Here is a 12915-nt window from a genome sequence, read left to right on the forward strand (position 1 = left end):
AGTGGGTGGCTGGTATGGGAGCCAGCTCTACCTATTTCACTAACTTTATACCAACAGAGAAATTCCTTCTCCAAGGATAAATCTTTACTGTCACTTATGGCGGAACCCAGTCCATCTGCATTGCCCGAGCAGCACAATGTGAATGCGTCATATTGTAGGATCTCACCTAACTTATAGTTCCATTCCAGTTCTCTGTACATTGTAGGAGTTTATGAGCTCATGAATTCAGTTTGATACTCACGTGTATGTTTTCAGTGCTCTCCTGCCAGCCACTTACTTACTACAAAACTGAACCATATAATGTCTTGGGCTTTCTAGATTTTTCTCCTGAAGTTGACATATTTTCATTTATCACAATATCTGTTGTAACTTGTGCCATACAATATACAGGTGGAAGAGAAAACTATACCATTTGTATGATAAATGAATTGTCTTCTTAATCTATAGTTATGACTAGATGTATATTAGCTTTTGCATTATTCCCCTTATGGTGTAATTACTTTAAGATAACACTACACAAACTGATCAGCAAGGATAATTCTGAAATTGTATATTTTTGGTTACTTAGTACTCACAGTGAGCGGTTTTGAGTTCACCTCCACACTGAAACTTTCACCCCGCTACCTGCCGCACCATGGGTCCACACCAGAGGCTCCCCTCTCCCATGGGCCACGACGAGCAGGTGCTGGGCTCTCCGCCACGCAACCCGGTAGCTGCGACGGACCCCGTGCCGCTCCCAGCACTGCCGCCGCCTCCCCGCTGGGCTCGCCCTGCTGCACCTGCAACCGCCCCCTAGCGGCGGCTGCGAGCTCCAGCCCGCCGCTCGGCAACCCTCAGCCTCCGCCAGAGAGGAGGGGCCTGGGCCGAGTGACATCACGGGCGGGAGAGAGGAGGGGGCTCCCCCGCCCTGGACACGCCTGCGCAGTGGAACGGCCTGGTAGAGGCGAGTGCGGCAGCTGCTGCTCAGAGCACCTCCCCTCCCCTTGCGCCTCCACCGCCAGCCTTTGTGAGTGACTGTCTCTGCCGTTTCCCCTGGGAAGCCGCTTCTCCCCGCACTGCCAAAAGTTCCTTAAAACCTTCTTCTGGAGGAAAGGTTACCCCATGCAGAGTTTGGTTGTGGTAGCTCTTATAGTGCCCAAGATATTAGCTCACAAAGAATACTGTGATGGGGCACTGCATCTCCACACTTTAAGTCCCCCAGTGCCGGCCATGTATGTGGCGCGGCGGGACGTGGGTAGAGTAGGAGTGGTGCACCCCCAAGCTGCGTCTGGCAGGACGCAGTCACTCTGCACTTTAAAACGCCTGGCCCCGGCCAAGCGGGGGGAGGAACAGAGTGCTGACGGAGCATGCGTGGCGTGCCCTCATGCCGCGAGACAGCTGGGAGGGGATGCGCCTGGGTGTGACGTAACACCAGGGCGCCAGGATTCAAAAGGGCCGGCCTTCGTGGCAAGGGGGGAGACAGACTGTTGGAGAGGTGGAGGCACAGTGGGGTCGCACCTCCCGGGGGACCTCCGAGGCACCACAGGTGAGACCCCAAAGAGACAGAGGCGAGACAGACGTCCTGGCACTGACTGGTCAGCAGACCAGATAGGGGGAGAGGAAGCAGCCCAGGGCAGGGCACTATGGCCCATGAGCTGGTACGTTATGCTGGGAAGCCCCGCCAGCCGGACCGGACCAAAATAGGTCCATGTCCTTAGGGCCCTGGGCTGGGGTCCATGAGTGAGGGTGGGCCTGGACCCCATTCTCACCGCTGTTGGAGGCCCTGGGCACATGTGAGAAGCCCTGGGCACATTCGGGCGAGGCTGGCCCACGGAGCGAAATGCGATAGAGAGGACTGATACAAGGAGACTTGGTGTGGGACAGACTCTTGTTCCCGCCTGGGGGGTGGATGGTGAGGAGTAAATAAAGGCACAGGTGGGCTAATCGGGTCTGCACATGTACACATACAAACGTTCTCCTTTATATATTAGATAGATAATTTTTGTGTTTTGACTGTACCATCATGTAATATTTGTTGTAATGATCAGAGTTCCTGCCTTTCTGTGAACCTTCAGGCTTCAATACACGCTCCCTCAAAAGGGAGAAATACATTTCCTTAATGTTTACCCACACCTTCCTGTATTAACTTTGAACAATTATATCATTACTAGCTCTTGAGGCACCTTTTTGTGTAGTGAGTTTGCCATAATTTTTCTGCAGTTTATTTTTTGCTACAGTACTGTACTTTAACCAAGGAGTTTCATTTTGTTTTGTTTTAAACCTACAGCACAGCCAAGTACAGCGTGGTGACATTTCTACCTCGATTCCTATATGAGCAGATTAGAAAAGCTGCTAATGCTTTTTTCCTCTTCATTGCCTTACTGCAGGTATGGTTTTGCTGTTTTACTTTTGATTCAAAAGAAACTCCAATGTAATTATAAAGAAACTAGAAGAAAAAAATAATCTGTGTCTCAAATATAATAAAATAGAATAACTGGCAAAAAAAAAAGTAGTCACCATTAACATAATGTGAAGTACAAAATTTTACACAGAGGAAATATAAGGTGGAAATTTTGAAAGCTGATTGCAAAGTAAATGCCAATTGTATAGGCAGTCATGTTAATTTCACTGTAAATCATTATTAAACAAACCAAAGAGAATATGTTTATAAAGCTTTCCTTTCTGGTCGTAAATTTTAAATATTTCAGTAATACAGAACTGAATATGATCCATTTTGCACATCTGACCAATACATTTTTAGGGGAAATATGTACACTCAGGTGGGAGGGCAAAAAGGAAACATTTCTCTGATACACTGGTTTGAAAATGGCATCTGTTTGACTCAGTTAGGGTATGTCTACACTACAATGTTAGTTCGAACTAATGGACGTTAGTTCGAACTAACATTCATAGCCGCTACACTAGCGCTCCGCTAGTTCGAATTTGAATCGAACTAGCGGAGCGCTTAGTTCGAACTAGGAAAACCTCATTTTACGAGGATTAAGCCTAGTTCGAACTTACTAGTTCGAATTAAGGGGTGTGTAGCCCCTTAATTCGAACTAGTGGGAGGCTAGCCCTCCCCAGGTTTCCCTGGTGGCCACTCTGGCCAACACCAGGGAAACTCTATGCCCCTCTCCCGGCCCCTGACCCCTTAAAGGGGCATGGGCTGGCTACGGTGCCCGTGCCAGGTGCAAGCCTGCCAGCACCCAGCCAGCAGACCCTGCACCTGGCACGGTACAGAGCCACCCACCCGATGTCCCCCAGCCCTCCCCCTCTTCCCGGGACCAGGCTGGCGGCTCCCGGGAGCTTGCCCTGGACCACAAGAGGCGGGCACCTGCCTGGGCTAGTGCGGACATCGTGGACCTCGTCCACGATCTCCGCACTAGGCACAGGAAAGTGGCCGTCTAGGGCAGGAGAGCTGCCAGCCTGGCCACCCAGGAGCAGGTGTGCATGAAAATCAAGGGGGTCCACTGAGACCCCCGACCCTGAGCCCTGAGCTTACAATGGCCGTCCTGGGTCAGACCAAAGGTCCATCTAGCCCAGTAGCCTGTCTGCCGACAGCGGCCAACCCTAGGAACCCTGGAGGGGATGGACCGAAGACAGTGACCAAGCCATTTGTCTCGTGCCATCCCTCTCCAGGCTTCCACAAACTTTGGGCAGGGACACCACTCCTACCCCCTGGCTAAGACTACTCCATGGACCCAACCTCCATGACTTGATCTCACTTCCCTTTCAACTCTGTTCTAGTTGTAGCCTTCACAGCCTCCTGCAGCAAGGAGTTCCACAGGTTAACTATTTGCTTTGTCAAGAACAACTTTCTCTTACTAGTTTGAAGCCTGCTACCCACTCCTTTCCTTTGGTGTCCTCTAGTCCTTCTTTATGGGAACTCATGAAGAACTTTTCTGAATGCACTCTCTCCACCCAACCCCTGCTTTTAGAGACCTCTATCCTGTCCCCGCTCCATCTCCTCTTTTCTAAGCTGAACAGTCCCAGTCTCTGTAGCCTCTCTTCATCTGGGACCTGTTCCCAACCCCTGATCATGTTAGTTGCCCTCCCCTCTCCCAGCCTTTCTCCTCCCCTCTCCCACCTCCTTTTCCCAGTCTCCCCCAGTTTTGTTCAATAAAGACAGAGTCAGTGTTGGAAGAAACGTTATCTTTATTTTGTACATCAATAAGAAGGGGGGCTAGGGAAGGGTAAGTGGAAGGAGGTGAGGGAGGAATGGGGTACAAGCCCCCGATGGGGAGGACTGGGCTGGCTCTGCGGGCTTCTCAGGGTGGAAGCTCTCCTGCAGCCCCCCGATTGCCCCCTCTCCCCAGATGGCAGCCTGCGGCAAGTGCAGCCGGGCTGATGGCCGAGTGCTGTGATGTGCCCAGTGTGGGTACTCCGGGCAATCCAAGCCAATACTGCTTTGCAAGCGGGGCACCCCTGAGAACTGTCTGTCCGGGGTGGGGGTCGGGACCCTTTAAGCGCAGCCCTCGGCTAGCCTGAGACAGCATCTCCACGCTCTAAGTCCTCCTCTGATGCCCTGCTGGCACTGCTTCCGGCCATCCTTAAGCCCTGTTCAGGGTCCACTCAATGTGGACTTGCTAGTTCGAATTAGCAAAACGCTAATTCGAACTAGTTTTTAGTTCTAGACGCGTTAGTTCGAATTAGCTTAGTTCGAATTAATTAATTCAAACTAAGTTAGTTCAAATTAACGTTGTAGTGTAGACGTACCCTTTGGGGGAACCTACACTGGTGAACATGCCACATGAGTGACCCTCCTTCATCTCAGTGGGCCGCAAGATTGTTGTAACTTTCATACCTAGAATTTGCAGTATGCTGAATGAACCATAGGAACACTTGGATTGGATGAAGAGGAAACACACATCTCTCACAATGTTGTATGCAATCAGCACACAACTCACTTCACATTCTCTTGCTTTAAGTGTGTCTCACTTTTGTAATGCTGGTAGGAAAAAAACGATGTGAATGAAAATCAGGAGAATCTGGCAACCCTGTGCATGGACAGTGGTAAAGAAAATGTCTCGTGGATGCACAAAGAACCCCAATGGGCTTCACGAGGCCATTGGGCCTCAGGTTGCCCACCACTGGTTTGAATTGTCTCAAAGATTATGATGGCAGAATAAGCCCTGGCATGCACGGGACGTTGTGCAGATGAGATGGTTATGGTTCCATTACTTGTAGTTACTGCTCTAGTCCCTTTCTAAACTTTACCTTATATAAAACACAGATTTGCATCATAAAACACTTATTTTTTTCTTCCTTTACAGCAAATTCCAGATGTCTCTCCAACAGGAAGATATACTACCTTGGTGCCATTGCTATTTATTCTAACCGTTGCTGGCATCAAAGAGATCATAGAAGACTATGTGAGTATCATTTATTTAATTTGGGAATCAACAAGGTTTCATATCAGTGAAGCACATACAGCGTTAGCAAATGCATCTATGAAAGTGACATAGTAGCCATTGTTGGTGGATCCAGTGCTGAGGTTTTTGCTTAGTTGTCACTCAGCTCTTAGGGAAATAGTTCAGTGACTTTAAGAGGCGTTTGCCTGAGACAGGACCTTAGGAGTTGGCTCATTATTATTATTTAATAGCACTTTATTAAACATAAATATGTCTCACTAGGTGTTCGGTCTGGGCTGATGGATTGATGTGAAAGCTTATCTACAATAGGAAATGCAGATGAACTTACTATTTGAATTTATTTTATCAAGAGAATTCCTAAGTTTAAAACATAAAGAAAAACAAAATTTGAAAAGGCTATACATACATTATTAATTGGAAGTGTGAGAAATATAAATATTATTCTATACATGTAAGAATAATCATACTCACTAAATCTCTATTTTCACTTTCTAATACAGGTAGCAAAATAACTGCACGTAAAGCAGCAAACTTTCAAATTGGCTTCCACAGAGAATGCGAAATTGCATGCCCAAATTTTAGCTTGCAGTGTTTTGTTTTGGCCTTCTAGTAATTTTCAGCTCTTTGCACTCTGGGCAGAAACACTGCTCCATCCCAATTTATTTCGGCTCCCAGTGATTTTTTTAGCACTTAGCATGCAGGGCAGAAAGCTAGTTCTATCACAATTGATTTAAGCTCTGATGGAGTATTTAAAATAACATAAAGGTTCCTAATGATGCCTATTTAACTTTTCCTTTTAACTTTCTTTCTGTGTGTGTGTGTGTGTGTGTGTGTGTGTGTGTGTGTGTGTGTGTCTCACAGACCCTAGGATGAGGGTCTTCACCTTCTGCCTGGGATACCTGTCCTCACCCATCTTACTTTCATAGGGCTGTCGCATTCCAGCCCTGGTTTAGTGAGGTACTTTCAGCTGAGGGTGACCCCCTTATATGGGACAGCTTAAGCACAGTCTTGCAATAATGCAAATAACATTGGTAACAACATTTCACTATCCCTGAATTCAGTAGTGAAGATATCTAAGCAGAATAGGTGTGTGCTTATAAATAGAATTTGTTCTGGAAATCTCTTCACCTCCTAGCTAGCTGCCTGTCAGAATTCATTTAGATACTTACACAGCTGACAAAAAGATATCCATAATCAGAACTGACTTTCTTTTGTAGTAAGCCAGCATAATTCAGTCCTTTACCTTTGAAATGCAAGTAATCTCAGTAGCCAAGAGACCTTTCTTGACAAGCAGAATGGAAGACAATAAAGGATAATGGTCGCTGCGGCTGCTGTAGCCTTCTAGCCAAGGGCACCATTTCGAGCGCTTAGGGAAGGCAGCAGCCCTGTGCTCTGGGACATGGCTAGCTTTTCATCCTGTTCCCCAGAGGCTAAGGGAGTGAGGGGAAAGTGCTTACATTCTGTGCATTCCTCTCACACCTGGCTGGTGAGCTCCCTTCACCTGCCAGGTGTGAGAGGAATGAACAGAATATAAGCACTTTCCCCTTACTCCCTTAGGCTGTGTCTACACTGGGCCACTTATTCCGGAAAAGCAGCCGCTTTTCCAGAATAAGCTGCGAGCTGTCTACACTGGCCGCTTGCTTTTCCGGAAAAGCAACGACGCTCTATTGTACAAAATCAGCCGCTATTCCGGAAAAACTATTCTGCTCCCGCTCGGGCATAAGTCCTTATTCCGGAACACTGTTCCAGAAAAGGGCCAGTGTAGACAGCCCAGTAATCTTTTCCGGAAAAAAGCCCCGATTGCAAAAATGGCGATCGGGGCTCTTTTCCGGAAAAGCGCGTCTACATTGGCCACAGACGCTTTTCCGGAAAAAGGGCTTTTCCGGAAAAGCAGCCTGCCAATGTAGACGCTCCTTTTCCGGAAAAACTGAAAACGGAATAGTATTCCGTTTTAAGCATTTCCGGAAAAAGGTGCCAGTGTAGACGTAGCCTTAGTGTCTGGGGAATGGGATGAAAAAGTAGCCACGTCCCAGAGCGGCTGGCCCTAAACCTGTGCTGCCACACCTGTTCTCTGTCAAGGGGGTTTATAATTCTGTTGTAACAAAGGTTACCAAACAAACAAAACCCCACCTTAAATCAGTGCTCAACCTCCCCCCCACCCCCCCGTTCAAAGCCACCCATCCCAGGAGTCTTTGGCATTCCAGCTCCTGGCAGTTTCCTCCTCCACTGGCTCCACTCCCCTTCTGGGAATGCCTACCCAGCAAAGAGAAACCCGTGGCTGGTCTGTGCTAGCTAACTCAGGCTTATGGGGCTGTTTCATTGCTATGTGTACTTCTGGGCTCTGTCAATGGGACCCTCCCACCTCACGGGGTCCTAAAGCCTGGATGTGGGCATCTACACAATGATGAAACAGCCCCACAGCCTGTATTGGCTAGCATGGGCCAGTTGTACATTTTTCTTTGATGTGTAGATGTACCCATTGAGGCAGCAGCTGCTGGGTTGCTTCCTTAAGCTCCTGACCCCCTTGTTCCAGGCAGGGCCGGATTAAGGGGGGGGGGGCTAGCTGGGCAGCTGCCTGGGGCGCCAATCTATGTGGGGCACCTGATGGCAGCTGTAAGGGGTGCTGCGCGCGGGCTGGGGCCCCACAGTGCCCCTTAGAGCTGCCATCAGGCGACGCGCCCGATTGCAGCTGTAAGGTGTTCAGCACGCCAGGAGATGGGGCCGCGCACGTGTTGCACGCCTGCTGCCCGGGGCAGAGGAATGGCTCGAGCTGACCCTGGTTCCAGGGACCCACCGCCAGAGTTAGCTCCACTGCAGCATGGCTTTGTTGCTCAGGATTCAGCTGACTCAATCCTTCATTTTCCTAGTTCCTCCTAGCAACTGTGGGGCAGGTGTAGCCCAAGTCTTCTTTAATTTAGCTGGATTAAGCGCACCTGCTCCAGCTGGGCTCAGTCTCTCCACAGGGACCCAGGATGAATTTATGACCTAGCAAAAGCTGTGCATCTCATTCTAGTCATTGAATAGGTACTCTCACTGCACACCATGTATATCTTACACCAGATAGATTCAGACAAAATACCAACTATATTAATTGACATTCAAAGCGGCTGACTCAACTAGAGGTGCTATTGCTAACTGAGCAAAATTAGTATAAATTTCCATTCTGGATGTATAGTAAAGAGGGCAGGAATATGGGGAAATTAAAAATGGAGGCAAGAGGATTTTCTCCCATCCTTTCTGAAAATAATATTTCTTAGAATTCTCAGTCATGCTCCCTCTCTTGAAAGCCACCCTTGTTTGCTTTCTGAGTTAGGTATAAGTCTACGTAGTACGCAAAGATTATAAAAAGTCATTTTGAGACAAATTCTGACACTTGCACATGTAGAGGAAATACTAACGGGTAGGAGAGGGGGAATTCATGCTGATGTGAGCGATCTGTTTTGTAAAATAAGTTTTGCAGGGTTCCAAGAAAATAGGGTTATTGTAGTCAACAGGCCAGTCTCCTGTCAGCCCTTGGAATTAATTATGTCAATTTTTTTTACTATATACTAAGAAGTTTTGTGGAATGATTCACTTGTTCTCAGAACTGCCAGTGGGAGTAAAAGGGGCAGTTGCCTTGGGGCCCGGTGATTCTAAAGAGCCTGGGACATTCACTGCTTCTGCCAGCACAGTAGCAGCGGTGGCTGGGAGGCCAGGGCCCTTTAGAAGAGATGCCAGAGTGCCATATGGCTCACTCCAGAAGCCTGCACTGTGTTCTCCAGCTGGCTTTGATGGCAGTTGGGAGGAGGAGGTGCCACGCTGTCTGGGTGGTGCTGGGGGCTGGCTGCCCTGACCCAGCCCCTTCTGCCTGAGGCTCACCCCTTCTGGGAGTATGAAGCCACCCCTCCCCCACATTCCTCAGGGGACCGGTGACCCTGTCGGCTCCCTGGCTTGTCTTCTCTGCATTTTGGGGGGCAGGTTTTAAGTTGTTTTTTTGTTTGTTGCTATTGAGCAAACTATAAGTCAGGGAGGGGTGATGTGTGGGGCAAGAAGGAACATGACAGACCAGAGCTTCTGGGTGACCCAGAGGCGCTTGTGGGGGCCTGGCAACCAGCAGCAAGAACGGAGTAAGTGGAGCAATGGAGCCCTAGCTCTCTCCCCCAGCTCCCAGCTGCGTCTCTGGGGGGACGACCACCCCCCGCGCTCACTGGTGGGAAACAGAACAACATGGCTAGAAGAGGGGGAAGTGCAGAGGGCTGCGTTTGTGTTGTTCTTCTTCCTCTTGGGCAGAGGGGGAATTGTCTCGGCCCTCTCTCAGGCTACAGGTGGCTTGGGAAGGTGTCATGGGGCAGTCACATGGCCGGTGACCCCCTTGTGTCCTTCCTCACCAGTCACCCCTGCTGTAAGTGGTACATTTTCAGCATAGCAAATACCACCTTCTAATTTAGATGCAAAATGTCAATGTCAGTCTTCTATAATTCTAAGCAAAAAGGTGCATAAAACTTCACAGATGATCTAATTTAATTGATCTCTGCCTTGTCCTTTATTTATCCTGTTTTTGTCTTGTACATTCAGCACTTTGGTTACTAATGTGAAATCTTCCTGAGAGTAATAAATGTTTTTTTGGTATTTTCTGTTTGTTTCATGACAGAAACGACATAAGGCAGACAGTACAGTAAACAAAAAGAAAACAGTAGGTAAGATCCTAATGTAGTTTCATTTTTCTTTAGCTGAATATTATGCAGTAGGTATGGCCAGATGCAAATGTATAGTGAGAATGAATACTTTTAAAACTTATCATGTTAATCATGTATTATCTTCTGATCCTATAAAAGCTAGAAAACTAGAGGAAAATGTAAATACAGGCAGTCCCCGAGTTACGCGGATCCGACTTAGGTCGGATCCGCAGTTACGAACGGGGCACTTCCTCTCCCTGGTCTCGAGCAGACCAGGGAGAGGAAGCAAAGCGGCGGCGGAACGCGCGGCCAGCTGACAGCCCAGACGCGTCTGGGCTGTCAGCTGGCCGCGCGCTCCGCTCCGCTCTGCTCCCCTCCCCCCCCCCTGCAGACCAGGGGGAGGGGGAGCAGAGCGGAGCAGAGCAGAGCGGCGGAACGCGCAGCCAGCTGACAGCCCAGAAGCGTCTGGGCTGTCAGCTGGCCGCGCGTTCTGCCGCTCTGCTCTCCTCCGCTCTGCTCCGCTCCGCTCCCCCTCCCCCTCCCCCTGGTCTGCAGACCAGGGGGAGAGGGAGCAGAGCGGAGCACGCGGCCAGCTGACAGCCCAGACGCGTCTGGGCTGTCAGCTGGCCGCGCGTTCCGCCGCTCTGCTCTACTCTGCTCCCCCTCCCCCTGGTCTGCAGACCAGGGGGACGGGGAGCAAAGCAGAGGAAAGCCACGGAGCCCGAGGGCAGCAGGATAGCCACGGCGCGTCTGGGCTGTCCCGCTGCCCCCGTGCTCCGCGGCTTTGCTCCGGACGCCTGTGGTACAGCAGCTGGGGCGCTGCCGGTTGGTCCCGTAGCGCCGCTCTGGGTGCCACTGGACCAACCCAGCAGCACCCCAGCTGCTCTGCCCCAGGTGTCCCCTAGTCAGCAGCTGCTGAAAATAACCAGTGGCTGACTACAGGAAGCCCCTGCCCCGGGCTTCCTGGAATCAGCCGCTGATCAGTTTCAGCAGCAGCTGACTTGGGGATGCCTGGGGTTCTTAAGTTGAATCTGTATGTAAATCAGAACTGGCGTCCAGATTCAGCCACTGTTGAAACTGATTAGTTTCAGCAGCGGCTGAATCTGGACGCCAGTTCCGACTTACATACAGATTCAACTTAAGAACAAACCTACAGTCCCTATCTTGTACGTAACCCAGGGACTGCCTGTACATGACTGTTTGAATGCTAGGTGCTGATAATTAGTCATCCACAATTTTTTGTCTTGCATTATGAATGATAATATGATGAACTTGGTATTTGTTGATGCAAGCCTTTCTGTTGCTATGTCAGTTCATCTATAATATATTTTAAAAATGAAAAAATATGAGCACTACTTTGTCTGCATTTATTTCAAATAGAAGAAGTGTTTAAGTGAAATCACTGTGTCACTGACCTTGGAAGTCAAGCCTGGGTGAGAAGCACCCCTCTGCCACAGCAGCCAGGCGTTTTCCTAGGCAGCCTCTATGCTGCACCAGGCAGCATCCCAATGTCCAAAAGAGGCTCTGGCTCTGCCCTTTCTGCTCCCTGGCCAGACCAGCTGCTGGAGGGTGGGTGGCACTTGACTCTGTATGACTCCTTAATGCATCACTTAAATGGCATCACTTATCTTTGGAATATCCTGCATAAAAAAAAATCCTCATGTTCTTTTTTACACAGTTAGGTGTCTTTCTAAAATGTAAATATCCTAAAAATGTTTTCATGAGATAAGAATCTGTAAACACATTTAGAAACAACAATTATGGTTTAATACCTAAACAGATGTCATCCTCTTTGACACTTTTGGTGACAATTCTCTGCTTTTTTAGTTACCAACCAGAGCAGTTTTAATAAGCATGTGAATAATCATTCTTCACTCATCATGTGTATGAAACTAATGGAAATGTCTCCTTACCTTCACTAAAGATGAAGGCAAGTGTGTAATAATCTAAAACTATATATAATTATAATAAAATGATTAATAACCACTTTTGCATCACTATTTATGTCTGTTCCTCAACACAATTGAGCCCTCATTTCTAACCCACAATATTACATACAAGTGGGGTTACAGTTAATTTGTACCTCCCAGCCTACTAGAGATCTTCAGTTCTCTAGGAACTTAATACCATCACTGAGAATTTAGGAATGGCTTAGCAAGGAAGCCTGAAGCTAAGCTAACTAGGGCTGTGGAGTTTAGCTTCAGCCTTGTAGACTTAAAACTCTGCAACTGAATCACCATCTCTGTAGAGAGTAGCAGGAGTGGACCTTTAGCTAGTATAACCTCCAGTGTCAGAAGGGACTTTTAATTAACTGGGATTTTCAGCTACATGAATTTAGGAAAATCAAGGTTGCACTATATTGAGGGAGGTTTTAGAAGTGACACAAATTTTTATTTTTTTAAAACCTACAAACACCATGGGTGTGTCTAGACTACATGCCTCCTTCGACGGAGGCACGTAGATTAGCCAGATCGGAAGAGGGAAATGAAGCCGCGATTAAAATAATCGCGGCTTCATTTAAATTTAAATGGCTGCCCTGATCTGCCGATCAGCTCTTTGTCGGCAGATCGGGGCAGTCTGGACGCGATGCGCCGACAAAGAAGCCTTTCTTCATCGGCACAGGTAAGCCTTCATCGGCACAGGTAAGCCATCGACACGAGGCTTACCTGTGCCGATGAAGAAAGGCTTCTTTGTCGGCGCATCGCGTCCAGACTGCCCCGATCTGCCGACAAACAGCTGATCGGCAGATCAGGGCAGCCATTTAAATTTAAATGAAGCCGCGATTATTTTAATCGCGGCTTCATTTCCCTCTTCCGATCTGGCTAATCTACATGCCTCCGTCGAAGGAGGCATGTAGTCTAGACACACCCCATGTGTGCATTTTAGTCTGTCTCCTTTCTTCCCTCATG

At 48.5% G+C, this 12915-nt stretch overlaps 1 protein-coding gene across 1 annotated transcript in view; it reads left to right on the forward strand.

Moving 5' to 3' along the window:
* The window catches only part of ATP8A2 (ATPase phospholipid transporting 8A2), a 558954-nt gene that overhangs the window by 33013 nt on the left and 513026 nt on the right, over positions 1–12915 (forward strand). The window contains exons 2-4 of the mRNA XM_014581486.3: positions 2267–2366; positions 5253–5351; positions 9982–10027. Coding sequence (XP_014436972.2) covers positions 2267–2366; positions 5253–5351; positions 9982–10027 — 245 coding nt within the window. The remainder of the gene's footprint in view (positions 1–2266; positions 2367–5252; positions 5352–9981; positions 10028–12915) is intronic.

This window comes from Pelodiscus sinensis, chromosome 1 (genome assembly GCF_049634645.1).
Source record: "Pelodiscus sinensis isolate JC-2024 chromosome 1, ASM4963464v1, whole genome shotgun sequence".
NCBI classification, from domain to species: Eukaryota; Metazoa; Chordata; order Testudines; family Trionychidae; genus Pelodiscus; species Pelodiscus sinensis.